This window comes from Cryptotermes secundus, unplaced genomic scaffold (genome assembly GCF_002891405.2).
Source record: "Cryptotermes secundus unplaced genomic scaffold, Csec_1.0 scaffold721, whole genome shotgun sequence".
Taxonomy (NCBI): Eukaryota; Metazoa; Arthropoda; class Insecta; order Blattodea; family Kalotermitidae; genus Cryptotermes; species Cryptotermes secundus.
The window spans coordinates 702,494-722,230 of record NW_019733845.1 but is presented as its reverse complement, the minus strand read 5'-3'; the positions used below and the strand labels follow the sequence as shown (position 1 = coordinate 722,230).

Genomic DNA, 19,737 nt, shown 5'->3' with positions numbered 1-19,737 from the left:
AAAGAATAAAATGTGTACTGCTCAGTAACCATAGTACACATCCTTGGCACAAGTTTCTGATATACATCTTGGTTTATAAATATATAGAGTATGTACTGTGCAACACACCATATTTCATAATACATCTAGTAAATGTAAACCCGACTGAAATGGAAAAGAGATGAAGTTTTATGGGTTTCCAGTACATGCATCCTTAGCCTTAGTGTAGGAGACATCTGGTCAAAACAAACAGGACCCAGCATGCTTCAGAAGTCCCTCATGTATGATAAAGTCAAAGCATAAATGTGAAGCAAATGCAGTATCCCCCCCCACCAATGATTCTGAATGGGATCCCTTTACCCTGGGTGCTCCTATACAAGAACTATGGAGTCTTATCTCCACCCTTGTCAGAGAGGCCATGCCTGATTCTGACGCTATTTAACAATATTTTCTTTTAATTCAACAGGTTAAATGGGACTGAATGAGACAGGAAGGCTATCATTTGGAAGGAAGCCATCATGAAACACTAGCCCACCATTTGTCTGGATAATGAATCAGGACAACAATCAGCCTGACCAAGATTCACACTAGGTACCTGCTGAATACATGTTTAAAGCTTGCATGCAGGCAGAGATCAGGATGATAAACATATACATGGAACCATAAGCACCAACAATATGCTGAGTTACTGACATAAATTAATCCTTCACTTACACAGAAAATATGATGAGATAAAAGTTGATGTAAAATGCAATTCAGTGTTTGTAGGAAATACAGAGAAATAACATATTATGATAAAAATCAATAAGTGGTGGCAATAACTAAGTTCACTAAAGGTGACCTCACAAAAGACAGCTTCTATCTGGGAAACAAATTGCACACAAAGCGCAAGACTAATAATTAAACATGTTCACACAGAAACTTCCCCTGACCCCTTTAATTACAAACAATCACATGGCAAATGTCTTACCTTGCTTTCTTCTTTGATACTCTTCTTCAAATCTTCCTTTTTAATTTGCACTTCATCTTTTTTCAATTCATCATCCCGTCGCTCCTTCCTATTCCTGTCCCTGTCTCGTTCAGAAGAACCATGGTGATGGTGATGATGCTTACTCTTGCTACTAGACTTTCGTTCTCCACTCCTTCTTCCATCTCGTTCACTTCGGCTGTTGTCTCGATGACTTTCATGCCTGCTTCCATCTTTATCTTTAGAATGTTCTCTATCACGACTACCTCTCTTCTTGTCATCTCTTCTTGACCTTTCCCGATCTCTCGAACTTCGACTTTTATCTTTTCTTTTCTCCTTATCCTTGCCTTCTCTTCCTTTATCTTTCATCTTTTCTGTGTTTTCTTCTAATGAGGTATCTTCCACCGTTGAAGATACAGAATTGTTCAATGCAGAAACCAGATCTGGCACTGCAGATGGATCTACTAACTCTGGAACATCCATCTTCATGCTCTCGTCTGTTTCAATCACCTGTTCACCCTTGTGTGTCTTCATCACATATGTCTTTGAAAGAGCCATCAAATCTAGTTCATTCTTTTTAATCATCTCTAACTGATGCTTTGCCTCCCTTTCACGCCACTGTGCTAACTCCTGCGATGCCAATTCTTCAGGAGATAGTCGTACCAACTGAAAAGGTGTCACTGATTTATCAACAATCTTGCGAAAAAGTGTCAGGTTCTTAGGATCTTTAATATTAAAAACGAGGCTCCTATATTTAGATTTGTACTTGATACCTGTGTCTCGGAAGTATGTGTGCATTTCTTCCTCAACATTTAGTGCTATTTTCTGAACATCCTCTTCTGCCACAATAAGATCTGTGCACTCTTGTATTCGACTTTGAAGGAGTTCCTGTAGTGTTTTACGGACATTGATTCTAATTGGTTCTGGTCCTGGAGGTTTTTCCTCTTCTTTTTTTGGAACTTCTATTGGTGATGTTGATGAAGTACGTTTCACTTCAATTTTTTTTGTTACTACAGGTGGCTGACTTTTGGTCACTGTATTTTCTTTAACTGTAGAAGTAGCTGGAACTTTGGAAACTGCGGGGACCTGTAGTGGTTTTCCTCCCTGTGCTACAGGTGTGACAGTTCCTGCAGATTTATTTATTGCCTTCGAAGTTCCAGTTGGAGATTTAACTCCCTGACCAACTTTTGCAACATTTTTTGTAGACACCTCTCGAGCAATAGGTACAGAAGGTGTTGATGTCACTGGTTTGTGGACTCGACCTACTGGAGAAACTAACTGGGATTTTGTTGTTACGACTGCACCTGCTACAGGTTTAGGCTGGAAGGCAATAGATTTGGGTTGAGCTGTAACAACCTTTGACTGTGTAAGAAGTGATTTGGTATTCTGAACCTGCTTTAGTTGCCCAACTGTTTTCTGATTGTAAAACTTGGTTGTTGGCATAACTCCTGGGCGAACAACTTCAAAGGTTGGATTATCCTTTAACCAGGTCTTCAAGTTCCCTGCTGTAGGAGCATTTGGACCTAAAAATTGTAAAATATAATAATCAACACGTTTCTTCAATACTTACAAGGCATAAAAATATTGGTTGCTTACTCAGGGGCAGTTGATTTTGTATACAGGCAAGCAGTAATTCATGCAAATTACTTATATTAACAGATCATTAGTAACGTTTCTCTCTGTAGAGTGCAAGAACAAATTACAATGTGAACAAAACTGTAAACGAATACTTCGGGTAACTATTCATTTTAATTCATTCGGTGCTGCTGGTTTAAAATACACTGACAACTAGAAGGTAACACTCTTACATACAGACAAATAAAACAACCATTCAAAAGTGAATGCATTTTAGCCTAGCCCTATGTATTTATCTGAATCTATGACATGCTTCCTTGTAATTTAGAATCTGAAAAATGAAGGGTAAACCCATAATAGCAAACAAAACAGTATAATATACTGTTACAGGAAAGTCAGTAGAGATAGCTACTGTTAGGCAATGGCACTCAAAACACATTTCCACAGCAACAAATCAGCAGGCAACAGTAGCTGAACTGCTGGAAAATCAGCATATAATACAGTAACTATGGAAATGATATTTCCATGTCAGTCAGGGCTAGGAGGTCATGAGTTAGTAGTAAGCCAGTTGTCACCCAGCAAGGATATGACAACATGAGCAAAGGAATATTCATTGTTAGAAGCCATTGCCTAGCAACCTAGTGAAGGCACAGAAGCCTTAATGTATGCAGCAGTAATTTGTAGAGGGTGAATATCTGTGCAACTCCTATAGTTACTTGTAATTATGAGTTATACATGTTCAACAAAACCAGCTGTCAATCCAAACCCTGTGTCTAGTCATTAACNAAAAAAAAAAAAAAAAAACGTATAAGTGGTGAAAATCCACAAAGGGCTGACTCTCTAAAGCTACTAAGAAATACAAGGTCTGACAATAAAGATCATGAACTTGCCACCGTGTGCTTACTGTGGCAGCAGTGGACAGAAACCTCAGTATGGTTTGATGAAGTTGGCATATCAGCATTTCACAGCTGTGCTGTTGCTACTGATGTATGGCAGTCTCTTTCTGAGTGGCACCTGTTACTGTCTGAGTGTGTTTTGGTGTGCTGTCATGATAATGTCAGAACAGACATTAAATTTCTTGTTAAACCTGGTAAGAGTGAAGCAAATTTACAGAGATGCTAGTGCAAATTTATGGGGATAATGCTATGAAGAACACAGCAGTTTATAAGTGGGTAACACGTTCTTCTGAGGGGAGAGAAACTGCCACTGACGAAGAGAGATCAGGATGGCCAGCAATGAGCAGAACTGAAGAAAACATAAAAGTTCATCGAATTGTGTGTGAAAATTGTCAGTTGACTGTCAGGAGCATAGCAGAGCAAGCAAACACCAAGAGAGAAACAGTCAGGAACTGTTCATATGGCACTGTCTGTGAGGGAGTTTTTAGCAGTAAACAAATAACTGTGCTGGAACGCCCACCCTGTTCACTGGATCTAGACTCCAATGACTTTTTTCTGTTCATGAAGATAAAGGAAATATTGAAAGAAAGTCATTTTGATGACACTGATGACATCCATAGTAATATGATGGAAGCTCTGAAGGCCATTCCACAAAACCAGTTCCAAAATTGTTTTGAAAAGTGAACTAGGCGCTGGCATTGGTGCATAGCTTCCCAAGGGGAATACTCTGAAGATACCTACAGTGATATTCAGCAATGGGGTATGTAGCACTCTTACCACCATGAGTTCGCGAAATGTATTGTCAGACCATGTACTTATATGCCAAAGCAGAATGTGCACCCAAATTTAATGTTTATCCCAATTCTGAAAGGTTAAATTCAAGCAAAATAAGAACTTGTTTTACGTGTCAGTTGTCTACAATTTGTGAACAGTTTTTAAATACAGCAAATAACTATCAATGACTTAAACATTTCTGGGGCATCTTTCATTATGATGTCACAACGAAGAAGAAAATAAACTAATTTAAATAATGTCATTTAATACTAACATAACTGTACATGCATGACTACAATATATATTAAAATTTTCTGACTATGTATATGGAGAGAAATGTGTGCATAGTGTTCGCAGAAATATGATGTTAAGGACAGTTATATTTACAAGTATGTGAGTAGGTTATAACATCAGTATATTTGTCTAGGAACTAGACATGTGGCTGGGGAAAAATACGACTAAACACTAAAAACTTTCAATTCTCAATTTACATAATGTAAGTTCCAGAGATAGGGATAAACATATATTCAGCCACTACGGAGATGAAACACGGGTATTCAAGAATATTTTTCCTTTCAGTGTCACCTTGCAAGCACAAGAATGCCAGAAGGGAGATTATACTGAAGTACACCAAAAAGAAAGAAGAGATCTTGGTAGTAAAGTGCCACACACACAATTTAAATCTTAATATCCTCTTCACAAAATCAAACTGACCCACAACTTCACTCTAAGTTTTACACTCACTCTCTTAACCATTTAATTGACCCATGGCAAGTGAACAGGAATTTTACCAGAACCCTCATTTGCAAACACGATAAACACTGGAATGAATCTGAACAGGTATACAGAGTGTTTCACGACTTTAGGGCATAACCGCAGGAGGTGATTTCCTAGGTCTTCGTGATCAAAAAGTTCATATAAACATGTGTCCGATTTTGGACGGTTACGGAGTTATGACCGTTTTAAACTCAGAATAGAAGGTAACGATTACTGACAATAAACGGAACAAAATAATAAACCAGCATAATACATGATACATTTAAAGTATGAATGTAAAGTTAACTTCGTGAAATTACCTTTAATTTGAATTGATTGGTGCTTGAAGCTGATTTTCGAAAATGCCATCGCCGGCCGCAACACAGGCTGCCGCTCAGTTGTGAACCACGTGGGTAGCACGTAGCAGCTTCAGCTGGCTGTTTCTTATGTGGTCAGTGGCGTCCAGAATGCGACCGAGCAAAGCATCTTGCGTTGCCACCTTCACATTGTAAACCAGTTCTTTCATCCATCCCCACACACAATAATGCAGAGGGCTTAAGTCTGGAGACCTGGCTGGCAATTCTTCGCATACTTGTATGTGGACTGTCATGTACCATACGAACAATGCCTTCTTCATTGACGCCTTCATTAACACCATGCTTGGCTGCAATACGAACGCCGGTAAGTCTACCGGTATCTCACAATGCCTGGTAAACTCCAGTAAACATTCTCCGGTTCGGTATTCTACGATTCGGAAACCGTTGCTGATATTCAGGTACGGCAAGAACTGAGTTACCGTCACAAAACCTGTACACATCAATCATATCTGCATATTCCTCAAACGAAAATGTAAATGGCAACGTAACAGACGCACCGAGATGAGAACTGTTCTGAACAGCAGTAGCCGCTACACTAGCCGTGGCTGGACATACCAACCCACCACGCCTTAGGTACCTCTAAAGTGTCGAGATAATGAGAACGTTCTGTCTGTAGCTGGCTAAAAATAGCAACCCGCCAGATGACAGATGCGGTTCATATGAGGGCATGTACGAGAATGAAAAATGGTCATAACTCCGTAACCGTCCAAAATTGGACACATGTTTATATGAACTTTTTTGATCACAAAGACCTAGGAAATCACCTCCTGCAGTTATGCCCTAAAGTCATGAAACATCCTGTATAGTGTACCCCAAGAAGACAATAAGAGGGTCACATATTTTTATTTTTCAATGACAGGGCTTCTGGAGCGGAGCACATCAGAAACTGCTGCAACTGACACACTTACCTGCCAAAAGCCTTCCTGTTTTTCTTTCAAATACAATGACTCTAGCATCAGGTCTGGCCCTTGGAAGCTGTGCTGCTGCACTTGAAGATCCAGTCCCAGGCACCATTCCTAAGTGTTGCTGCAATTGCTGTTCATTCTGTCCACGAGGTGCTGACACCTGGGTTTGATTATGGGCCATTTGTGCAGCAGTGGCCTGTGTTCCAACTGCTACGTGCTTTTCTTTGTTGATTAGGCTGAGTGACTCCTGAGCATGTTTCAAGATGCATGAGTCACTGCAATAGATGCTAGTTGGCCGAGCTTCTTTCTTGCATACAATGCAGTACATAACTCCATCATTCACACTGCAAAATCAGGAATATTCGACATTGGTTGTCTGTTCTTTCAACTGACTCTTTACCACATATCAAGAAGTGAATAATGGTACAATAAAATGTCCCTAGCAATGCTTAACATACTAAAACACAGGATACAAAAGAAGTTTAAATTAACAATCTGATGGAATCAGGAAACAGTGGATGTAAATGGTGCGGCAAAGGGTTGATCTCATACAGGTTTACTGGAAAGAAACAGACAATGCTATCTCTCCGTAACAGAACCTGAGACAAGAAATAACTACCATGTATTTTAACGTGTTAAAACATAACAGCAAAAACTTATACCATGAGATACCTATAAACCTGTTTTCAATGCCATGCATATCAAAATCTTCACTAGACAGGAAATTTTGTAATACAGTGAATTATGAAAATATTTAATTTTTTTATAACATTGACTTACTGAATGGCAGCAAATAATAAGTCAAAAAGGATGCAGAAGGGAATTATCATTGCTTAATTTAAGGTACCATCCCAGTATTTGCCTGAAGAGAATGATGAAAATCACCAAAGTCCTCAGTCAAGATAATCCATGGCTCGGCCAATTTGAACCGGTGACCTGCTGAATATAAATCTGTAGCATTAGATTTGATTTACAGATCTCCCTGACATCAATACCAGATGACTATATGAATCCTATGCCACTTAATAACAATGTTTCTGTTGCTGCATAATGACATGGTGAGAGGTAAGCATTTGGAATAAGGAAAGCATTGAAAATTTCATGGCACTATTTGCCAATTTCCTGGAGAGGTGGAAAGAAAAAAAAAATCCCAATCAGAAGTGTCAATACCTTAGCCAGTATTCAAAGTGGGAACCCTGAAAAGAACAATTAGAGAATTATTGCTGTATCAATGCACAGTACATATGACATCATATGGTAAAAGGTAAAGTTGTCCCTGTGCTTAACTAATTAAGCACTATGCCATGAAGGCATATGAGGGAGTGGAAGTATCATAAGATATGACAAAAAGTTACACATATTAAACAAAATCTAAACAAACATTGGTTAGTATGTGAACTTGAAATTTCAAGAAGTAAGCTCACAAGTATTATTGTTTATATCAAATACCTAATGCTGGCTCATACAGAACACATAACCCTATCTGCAATCTGATCTTACACCTTTTCCATTATGTTTGTTATTAAGGAAATAAAACATGTATGAAATCATTTATTTCATACTTCACTGAGTACAGAATCATGTCACATCATAAAATTTTAAATGTTTTCTAAGGAATTTGCTGCCTATTTCATCAGGATCAAACATTTAGAAGGATGTAACAAATGCCTGCAGATCATCACCAATTTTTAGAAAGAGGCAGCAAGTTTCTTCAAATGTCAGTAACTTTTATGAGGCAAAAAGTCTGTTTAAAACCAGTTATTTTTTGGTCTTTGAAAGAACAAATGAACACTTTATCAGGTCCACTACAATATACAAGTTGGGGTGCTGGAGTTTGACTCCCTGGTCCTATGGTTCCAGAATACCATTTATATCACTATTTCTGTAGTATAAAACTCATCTATTATCCATTCACTAATTCATGGAGCTGAGCCCTTCTTGAGAAGTTGCCAATTGTGCAGCTACTCAAGAACTTCCCAGCATGTTATGGAACCCAAAGGTTCATTACCGTGTTTACAAGAGCCGGTCTCTTTCCTTCTGGCTTTCCCACCAATATCCTACATGCATTCCTCTTCTACCCCATTTGAGCTATATGCCCTGCCCACCTCATCCTCCTTGACTTGATCATTCTAATTATACTTGGAGAAGTGTACAAGTTATTGACATATAAAGTAAAAAGTAAAAAGTAAAGCTACCTCTGTACCAGGCCGTGAAGGCCCATAGGGCTGTGAGACAAGGGTCCCACATTATCTAGCCAATCGGCTCAAAGATGGCAGTAAGGTTGTCAGCCTTACGCGCCAGCCGCACTTTACTCCCCAGGAAAATTATTTAATTAATTCCTGGTACTCATTTCTGTTAGAGGCTGAGTAGACCCCAAGGCCATAGTGAGGCTGGAAGGATTAGGTCAACTGAAAAAAAATCCAATGACCTCATCAGGACTTGAACCCACGACCTTCCGGCTTGTACATATAAATATTGCATTAATTAAAGTGTATGTTCCAGTACTGATATACAAATATATGCAAGCCTCCAAGATGTTCAGTCCCCAAAATGAGGCACAGTGAGATGTTAAATGAACCACACATTTGAGGATGGAGTATGTAAATAGATGTTCCCTAGAATTAATACCACACGTATGCTAAAATATGCTAACCAAAGACATGTGAGATCTGAGGTTTTCATGGCACTGACTATAATGATTACCGTCTTCTGGGATGTGAAACTGTGCAGTCAGGCACATGTCTATTAATGTTTTGGAGGAATGTGCTGACTCCATCATTCAGGGTAGAAAAATCACTCTTCTAATCTGAAGGTAAAGGCAGCACATTCCTCTGAAACATCAGTGAACACCTTCCAGACTACAGAGCATCACATCCCAGAAAATAATAATCTTTAAAAATAAACAAACTGGAACACACCTGAGCTTTACTTTTCTTTTTCTTAAGATGACATTTGTAATGTCAACAGAACATTACATTTTGTACCAAATTAAGCCCATACATAAACTGGTAATCAAGGGTGATCACATAAGGCTGAATGAAGTCAAAACAAGATTCAACACTGTTGATACAGGACACATGATTTGCATTAAATAAGACTGCTACTGTACCTAGCAAGTGACCATACAGAAGCTTCATCATTCACAGGAGCTAAATGTGTTACATGGAGGATAAAGAAACTAAGGTTAAAGGAAGGGAACACATGTATGTATACTTACTGAAGAGTGGTGAAACAGAGGCAGAACATTTATGATGAGAAGGAAAGAACTGATTCTAGATATCACATGCATTATTAGTTATCAAGTCTGTATTGGTTGTAATATGTTGGTGATTACAAGATATGTTTCTTCTGCAAAGATTACCCTCTTTCTGAGAAAATGAAATTACTTGAAAGTGTATTTCATGTTAAAAATAACTGCACAGAGTGAAAAACTTCATACACATTTCCAACAATTTTCATTTCGATTAATACATTTTTTGTTATCTGGAATTGACTGTAACAGAATTGTATTATATTCAACGAGAACAGATGACTGCATAATAAATTGCATAAACAAGAAAAACTTACAACGGCATTTGAAAACCGTTGAGCAAAAAAAAAAAAANAACCATTCACTTGACAACGACTTAAATAACTTTATTAAATAAAAAGCATGCTAAATGTATATATCACAGATAATAATACTAATAATAAAATACAGTGGAATGAAAGAAACACTTTCACTGTTTTGTTAATAAGAACCTTGCATGAAGATTTAAGGAATACAGGCTGGATGTACAGTATGCGCCAAAAGTTAGTGTACTTAAATAAAAAAACGTCCTGTTGATACCACTGTCTATTCATGTGAAAGCCCCTTGCACGAGAGAACCTTCTCAAATCCTGAAGAAATGGCCTGATCACCATGTCCCTGTAGCGTCCTTGGGTGACGGTAAGAGCATTGCCTTCCTCATCCTCAATGAAATAGGGGCCTAATATACCGTGTGCTGAGATGGCACACCATATCGTCATACGTGTACTATGTAGTGCTTTCTGGACGATAACATCTGGACTCTCAAAACCAACGAAGCGAGTTGGTCTGGCGACCACTTCCGTACGCGGAAATAATACTCAACTATGAATACTTTTTCCTCTGTCGAGAGACAACTGCACAACACAACCTCCTTTTCACTACTGGGAACATGTGCAGCTGGAGCTATGCCCCGTCATCAAATGCACATGCGCGTTTGAGATGCGCGAGTTTCAGTACTGTATATTTTGGCACATACTGTATCAACTGTTTAATCAGTTCCTCTGCAAGAAATTTAAAACTGGAAACACTTCTAATGCCTAATGTACAGCTGTAATAATGGTACTGCATAAGGACTCCTGGCAGCCTTCAATCTGTGTTCCTTATAAGAGGTTAAGAGATGCAGCAAGTCATAATTTCCCCTTAATGAAACACAAGATGCTTTATTATTTGACTTTTAGTGGATAACTACTTTCTGTCCAGTTCTTCCCTTCACTGATCTGATGCAGCTGCACATCACATTATAGTTTTAGAATCTATCAGCTACAGTCAGCATGAAATCTACTTGTGTTTCCTAATTAATAATGCCTACAGTATGTTTAAGTGAAGTAGTTCTGGCTTAATCCAAGGTACCAGCATTTACCAGATGGGACTGAAAAGAAACCACATAGCACCTAAGTCAGGAGAGCCAGACATCCAAATACAACCACTCAACAAAGTCCCTACCTCGCAGTCTTACTTTCACTCTTCACTCCAAGACCAGGCTGTATAAAATGAGCAATATAAATATAGAAACCATATCAAATATTAGGCTGAAGGTGAAATGGTAGGACTAGGTTGAAAGTTACTGTAGACTAATGCAATAAACTGTCCTAATATTTGCACGTGAGAACAAAGGTTTCAAGAGACAACTCCTACCACACTAATTAATGCCAGGGCCATCTCAATGTAAGTCTGTTGCCTCATGGAATCAGTTACCTTGATATTGTGACATGTTGCGCTATGGATGACGCCCCCCCCCCCTGCCAGCCGTGATGCGCCGAGCGGAGCCGAAGTGAGCCGAGTCCCAGCACACTGGTCGCTATGCAACACGGGTAAACACTGGTTGCGAGAGACAACTCCCGACAGCGTTACTAGTAACACTAGTAAACACGGAGCCAGACAACAATGGTGCCTATTACATGGCTGTTTTCTGAGTTGTCTGGAACGAGGCTAGATACGGAGCAGCAAAGACTATTCAGAGTGAGTGTGTGATCAGAGTTCTCCATTTACCCAGCGGAGAGTTCCGAGTTGGCCAGCAGTCAGTTCTCCAGTTCTCTAGTTACGAGTCAGTCACCAGTTAATTGCAGTATAGTACCTGTGATACTGCCGATGGCAGTAATTGTGAGATTGTAATTTCTGTGATTGTAAGAGCGAATGTGAAATAAAATTCGCTATATCAAGCACGGCGTGAATTTATTTGTCGTGTTATACACCCAACACGTGACAATTTGGTGTCAGAAGTGGGATTGGACTTACACACGTGACCAAGAAGATTTGAACTCAAGACACATGACCGTCAGAAGGGTTACGAACTTACACACGTGACAATTTGGTGTCAGAAGTGGTTTACGAACTTGAACACGCCTCAACGAATTCTACTACCGCACGATGGAGATGGAAATTTTTTTTGAACGCCTAGTGGCGATAATAGACGCCAATAGAAAGGACTGGCAAGAAGAGAATTAATCGGAAGTGTGTAACACAGTGACACTTGTATAGATCCCGTACTGTGAAAACGTGTAGGCTACTGACAATAGAGTGATTTGATTTGCGAATAGGGTTATAAATTGTGAAACCCCGCAACATTGTTATAATTAATTGTAGCAGAGACTGGTAGGTTGTTAAATAAACCAATTAAAAATCTGAATGGCGTCTTCAGTAACGAAACATGTTACAATATTTTATATGCAGGTAAGATACCACAATTGTTAGAACTGACAAATTTGATGGATCTGAAGGTTCATGATGCTGATCCAATGCCTGGGGTCATGCATATCAAATGAGGAAGATGATTATAACCATACTTTGGAAGGAGGTTGATATGATCACTTGAAGGTACTAACCAAGCACTCACCTAGAGATCTGAGGAAAACTAAAGACATTAATTGTTAACATATGAACATGTACTAATGGTGAACATGGGCCATTTAGCTCCAAGGTACACTGGAGAAAATAAGAGTGCCAAGAATACTGGTACCTCCAATGTCCAGCAAAAAATATAAATCTATCTCCTATTTACATCGACCCTTGAACTTGTGTAATTCTTAATACATCCACCTCACCTAGTTTGCTGTCTCTGCACTGGTGAAGTCGCAACTTCCTCTGCATTAACAGGCTCCTTAGGATCGTTCTGCAATTCTTTCTGGCTCTCTTTGTGCCCACTTTTATGAAGAGTTTCCTTCGGAGCAGATTTCTTTATATCCTTCTCCTTGACTGTTCTGCTCTGCTTCCTTGCATCATGTTCTTGCTCTTTTCCATCAGTTTCTTTCTTCTTGTTACAGTTTGGACAGCACCATTCCAAACCATTTTCCTCCATCTGTTTACCTGTCAAAGAATAATATCAAGAACGTGTCACCACTATTAACTAACATTGTCATTATAAAGCAATTTACTATATCCTCAAGCAGGCCTCCATAAATACAAATAAAATATAGTAATCACTTAACTTTCATCAGTCATACATTATATTAATAGAACAATGCACGTGCAGTCCAGTTAGCCATACAATTATTTTGAATCACCCTATAGCAACTACATGAACTTATACTCAGTGCTGTACAGACTTCTGTTATGCTTTCCTGCTGTGAGTTATGCATAAACACCAGTCTTAAGAGGACTACTCCTAGTCAAAAAGGCTTAATTCCAGTCCATGATCACACCAACTGAAACTCAGTCAAAGTTTTGTTGGCTTTGAGATGACGGTGCCCATATGAGTCAGATGATAGTCTAATACTGCAGTAAATAAATGAAACTTTCTCATGTGTCTGTAGTTGGAAGATGATGCAGGAGTGATGGTGTGAGATAGGCTGCCAGCATAAGTTTCAAATATAAACACCTACCTTTGAGGCACTGTTATGCTAGTGGGCAGGGGCAATAAACAATACTACTCTCAACAGGACAGAACTTCCTCCAAGTCAGGAAGCAAATTTTAAAGAATAAAGAAGATATCCAAAGGCATACAATTTTGAAGAATGACTCTGGTGGTCCAGTCTCATCTGAGAATGAAAGCAAGCTTGATGAAGACACAGTAGGGTGAGAACAGTATTATGAGCAGAAGCCAAGATATCATGGGAATTCCAATCATTTCTACCCTTTTGCTGCAGTATCAGTGGACTGAGAACACAAGAGGCACCCCACATAAACATTTTAAATCAACTATTGCCTTTACCCTGTTTTCCATGGAAGTGAATGGTGGCAGAGACTAATAAACACAACTACTGCATACACACACATCACAGTGACATCGGATCATCGCAACTTTCTTATATGATTGTTCAGGTGATGCACATTTTTTTTAATAAATACTAATGAGACATGGTATGAGGAACAAAATGAGATTACTGGTCCATGCCTGAACAATTCTATTCATCATAACGAATACAGACTGAAGTACTGAGACTACTTTTTTGGGACATATCAATGAGAGAAGACTGAAAAGAATATAACAGACTAGAAAATCAGAACTCCCTTTGACTAGCTGACTAATATCTATACCAAAATTTATAATCCATTTTAACATACAGCTATAGCCAAAGTTATTGTACGAGTACTCTTCATCAGAAATTATTTTGAGGGAATACAATCCTAAGAAATAAAAAAACATTGATGATTTAAATCTGTGCAACATGACTGAGTGTATGCTTAGGGAATGACAGACAAAACGCAACACAGCTGAGGGAAGCTACATGTGTGACAGCCAAATGTCTCACTAGGAGAGTTAAAACAGTCTAACTGGATTATCCCTCTGTGGCGGCAAAAGAGGCCTATGAAAATTCTGATGGAATTTGGTTCAAAATCTGTTGGAAATTTGGGAAAGGGAGCCTCATTCTCAATCCACACCAACAGGAAGACCAAACTCAAAGACAGCCAAATTGCCCACCCTGAAGACAGATGCATCAGTCATTGGCCTGTTGCAGGACCATATTTGCAGTGTTGAAGAAATGAACAATTGCAACATTTCAGTGTTCTAAGTGTAGTTAGCCCTGTTTTTGTAGTCACCATTCACACATAAACTTTTAAATCAGAGTTCTGTCATAATTGGGGAGGAAAACATTTCCCAAAATATAGGTATTGCATAATTTGATTTAAACACTGTATCCCCATTTAGGGTTTGAGGGGAGTGGATTTCACTATTAAGGTTTAAATGCAGGCAATTCAGCACTGAGACTGTTGACTTGGGACAATTAAAACTGAACATTAAATGAGGGAAAGCTTTAAATCAATAAATAATGAACATGGTTTCTGCCATACACAATATCTTACTTTATTTCAGGTAACAATAAGTGTTACTGGAAACAAGAGTCTTTACATTAAGAAACACTACAGAATTTAGTAATTTATTTCCTTTCAGATACTTTTTATGCAAATATTTTAGCTGGTATAGTTCCAATAATATTGTAACATGAATAGCCAGAGTGTTGCTGGGTAGTGAACCAGTAAACACCCCATGACCAAATACACACAAGGCAACAATTAAAGATGTCTCACTAGAGGAATGTTATTGTCTGTTACTAGGCAACAGCACACCAATGAAGATGCTGGCTAGGAATCACATGACTTGTTCTGTGTTGTCTTCCTTAGACAACAACAGAACTGTGTTTTCCGTGTGTGGTCCATGCCAAAGGCTTATAAGAGAAGTGAATGCAGCGACAAAAAAGTCAGTCATAAGCTGGAGGAGCAAATTGAAACCTGGAGTACAGCAGAGTGCAGGAGGTTGGCCTGTGAATTAGAACACTTTATGTGTGCGGTAGTACAGTGATATTGGGAGTGAGTGATCCAGTGAGACTGTGCTAGTTTCTGTGTTGAGATCTGTTCCTAAGAAACGACTAGTGGAAACAGAGAATCCTAGTGCGTGTGCAATGGTAAACTGTAAATTGTGTTAAACGACAACAGTGCTGTAACTTAAGTGTAATTAAGAGAGGTTGTGACCAAGGTAACTATAAATCCAATCATCCGAAACAGAATCTGTCACTCTCGTCACACGTACCACCCTACACATGACAATATATATATGTAGATACAATATACGAGGGTTGGAACTTTAATAGTGGCAACACTGCTGTAGAGACGCCATGCAACGGAACCAAATAATGTCACTTATACCTCACGTTAGCTACATACCTTCCTTACCTCAGAGCAAATGGCCTCTCCCTTCCCATATCACACGCATGTGCAGTGACGAGAACAGAGTCCCGTGTTAGCTGCCAGTCTAACATAGTGTTGTCACAGTGTTTTTGAAACAGGAACAATGGAGTTGGATAATGACTGAATGTGCCAGAAGCCGTACAGCACGACAGTGTCATCGAGGTCTTCAAAGAGGCTTGCAGGGAATCTGCATTGCCTTACAGTGGCAAGGTGGGTAAAAGCCTTCAACAAGGGACATCAAAATGTGGCAGACATGCGTCGGCCAGGTCATCCTAGTGTCAGTGAAGAAGTAGTGTATGCTCTTTCTGCGTTACTGCAGAGTGATCGACGCCATACGATTCGTGAGCTGGCCCGAGAGACAGGATTAGCGCATACGACTGTGCTTCACATTCTGAAGGAATGCCTGGGCATGAGAAAAACTGTATCCCGATGGGTTCCGCATGATTTGACGGAAATGCAGAAATGGCTACGATATAACACTGCTTGTAGCCACATGGAGCGCTATGAGCGCAAAAGAGAGGCTTTCTTATGCCGTATCATTACGCTGGATGAAACATGGGCCAAATCATACTCCTACGAGCCACAAATGAAACACCAATTGAATGAATGGCGTCATTACAGGTCATCACAAAAATCAAAAGTTCGTCAGAACCCCAACAGTGTGAAAGTTATGGTGATTCTCGTGTACGACTGTGATGGTGTTATCCCAATGCATACCATTCCCAGACAGCAGACCGTCAATGCGCAGTATTAGTGTTCATTTTTTAAACACAACCTGTGATCAGCTTTAAGAAAGAAGTGGTGACACTTTCTGCAGAACCCACATATCATGTTGCAGGATAATGCTCGGCCGCATGTAGCGCAAGCTGTGGCTGATTCGTTTGATCGATGGGGCTGGAAAGTGCTGTACCAGCCACCATATTTCCCAGACTTAAGCCCTTGTGACTTCTACTTGATTCCTAAGATGAAGGAACCACTTCATTCAAACTATCAACACAACAGGCACTGCTAAAGGTATCCTATGACTTCCACATTGCTGGCAACGGGTTGTATGCAATGCTGGTGACTACATTGAAAGACAGTAAAACTTCGAAACATGCATCTATTTTGTACCAGTTCTAAATAAATAGTTGCCACTATTAAAGTTCCAACCCTCATATTTTTTCAATGCTAATAAAATTACTAGTTAAAACACCTAAGTTAATCCTGCCTGCCGGCTCCAGGATTTAAAGTCCACATTTTCATGCAATATGGGTTAAAATATACTTGCCCATGCCCTCACTGTACGCTTTATAAAAATAACTCCACTGGGCAGAATCCTTGAGAAGCTAATAATTGTCGAACTGCTACAGAAATTTCACACCTTTTGTGTAACTTAACCTTTCATTATTGTATTCACAATAGCTAGTGTCATTCTCACCTTATGAGACAGCACATCAGTCTATATGTGGTAAATGTGTACATGTATTTTATATAGCAGTTAATTTACTTCACTTTCACATTCATTTACTGCTACAAAGTGAAGTTCTACTCCATTCAGTTCTTTATGTTCATTTGAATTACTGGCACTGGAATCTTCTCCCAGAATTAGTTACAAAACATTCCAACATTTCACCAGTGGCTGCCCAATCTTACCACATTATCAAATGAAATACTTCCTTTACTAGTTTCTTAACATCATTAACAATGAAGGTCATATCTCTGTGATAAAATCTTTCATAGTCCCCACATCATATCAAGAGGGTTAAGGTTGGGAAGGGGTGGAAGAGGAATGGTCATGTCTTCTAGTAATAAATACATTCTGCATGTTTTGTTTCAGAAATCAAACTAGTGAGTTAAGTTCTTATTATACTGTTTATAAAAAGAAATGTTTGTTTAACCATTCAACATAATTTTTAAGTGATGATGTTGGCAATGGGTTAAGCTACATATTTTAACAGGAACCAGATGGCATTCAGAGGCAGGTTACAAATTAACCTTTAATCCATTTCTCATAAATAATGTAACTCATGTAATAATAATCTGTTTTTTTTAAGACTTGAACATGGGAACATATGGAATTAAATCCTCCTCACCACCTGCACAGACAAAAATCACTCAAAATTTCCTATGTAAGTAGTGTCTTTAATTCTCTTCCTTGAATGTCCGTGTGAGTTCATGACTCACTGTACAATGTCATGAAGGTTCATCCAAATAAACAACCGGCCCACATTGCTCTCTCTAAATTATTACACTTCAACAATATGCCAACCTACAGATTCTAATCTCACATGTTTGGCTAATATTTTTCAATTACTGATGGCCTGATTCCATTCAAACCCCACGTAAAAAAGAATTTAATGTACAAATGAAACAGAAAAATCAAAATTAATGTCAGGCTTTATAATCTCAATTCTCTACTGCGTAAGTCACATCTTTTCTGGAATGTTAAAACTTGTGTACCATGCATCAAATAACTCTTTTTCCAAAACCATACATGTCAGTTTTCTTCTTAAGTGGCCTTTTCATTTCAGAGTTCAAGAGAACTCAAAAGTCATCAATTTTCTTATCAATTCTGCACAGTTCTTCGGACAATGCTAAAAGTCATACTAAAAGCCCAAGAAACATCTAGTTTTCTAAGACTTCACTTTCAGCCTTCACTTTCGTGACAATGTCCATACACAAAAAAAAAAAAAAAACATTAGAAATGAGCAGCCTACTCTTCATTTTTATCATTTACTAATGTACAACGTGATCAGACAGAAAAGAGTCTGTGGTTTTGAGTACCACTACATAAGATGAGGAATGACCTGAGTGTTAGTCACTCATGCATGTGCATTTTGTGTGGCTGCTCTATGCAGCCTAGGCCAGTCTTTGTCTCAGCGCAGCAGCTGTACCAAAGTATAAGATGATCTCCCCACCACACAGTAGCAGCATATTTAAAAAAATAATTTTATGACTTGGTAATTATGACTGCCCCTTGTTCTTTCCCCACCACCACACACATACACTGTACATGCAAGATGCAGCATAATCTACATACCTAACAACCAAAACTTAAAATTGGCATCATCTGTAGTTAGTATGAATGAAAGAATCTGCAGAGCACAAATCATTCTTCACATAATTTATTACTAACCATGTATTCCTAGTAACTGGGGAGAACTACCACAATCACTTTTAAAAATAAAACTTAAAAGAGTAATGCCAATTATATTTGAATGTTCACTACTAGTTCTAATACTGTACCTTGAATCAGTTCTCAACAATGATTACAAAGGGTCACTGTGCATCCACAAACTAAGCAACACCAAGCAATTGTGGCGTATCTTACACTTGCATATACTCTACCGTAATGTAAGACTGCTATTTCTGCAGCCACTGAGCTGCTTCTAGCACCATTCTCTTCAGTTAAGTGGAAGGAAAGATGTTGGGAATATTACATAATGTCTAATGGCCATTGCATCATTACAAAATGTACATCAAAAGCAGAACCATTAGGGCAAATCTATGGCTCCAAAAATAAATGGAAAAAGCAGTGGTAACGAGGAACCTACTACAACAAACAGGCAAATTTTCCTGACACTGTTTAATGTTTAAAGTTTTTTCATACGATTTGCTTCTCCTTCATCTTATAGTCAGGTGAATGAAACGTGCAGATACATTCAACAAAAAGAGTAATAAATCATTAAACCAGTATAAATGAAAATAAAGAACACAGTCTTGGTGATAATAAGATATACTAGAAAGTTTATTAACATTGCTTGAGAGTAATAAATCATTAAACCAGTATAAATGAAAATAAAGAACACAGTCTTGGTGATAATAAGATATACTAGAAAGTTTATTAACATTGCTTGAGAGTAATAAATCATTAAACCAGTATAAATGAAAATAAAGAACACAGTCTTGGTGATAATAAGATATACTAGAAAGTTTATTAACATTGCTTGAGAAGTATATAAAATCATAAACCAATGTCTTCACTCTTAGGTCATTGGGAAAGTCTGCTGTTATGTGTCTGTCCTGTAATAAATGTGTCAAAATGATGATCAGTTTAACCCCCTCAATTCCAAAATTAAATACAAGGAATTCAATGATAACACATGTTTCATAA

General features: G+C 38.5%; 1 protein-coding gene across 5 annotated transcripts in view; it reads right to left on the bottom strand.

The window, feature by feature from the left end:
* Nucleotides 1-19,737, bottom strand: part of LOC111868257 (death-inducer obliterator 1) — a 78,395-nt gene that overhangs the window by 10,669 nt on the left and 47,989 nt on the right. For all 5 annotated transcript variants that reach the window (XM_023858740.2, XM_033752984.1, XM_033752985.1 and 2 more), the window contains 3 exons: nucleotides 12,560-12,821; nucleotides 6,233-6,573; nucleotides 950-2,469 (listed from right to left, as the gene is read on the bottom strand). In XM_023858740.2, coding sequence (XP_023714508.1) covers nucleotides 950-2,469; nucleotides 6,233-6,573; nucleotides 12,560-12,821 — 2,123 coding nt within the window. The remainder of the gene's footprint in view (nucleotides 1-949; nucleotides 2,470-6,232; nucleotides 6,574-12,559; nucleotides 12,822-19,737) is intronic.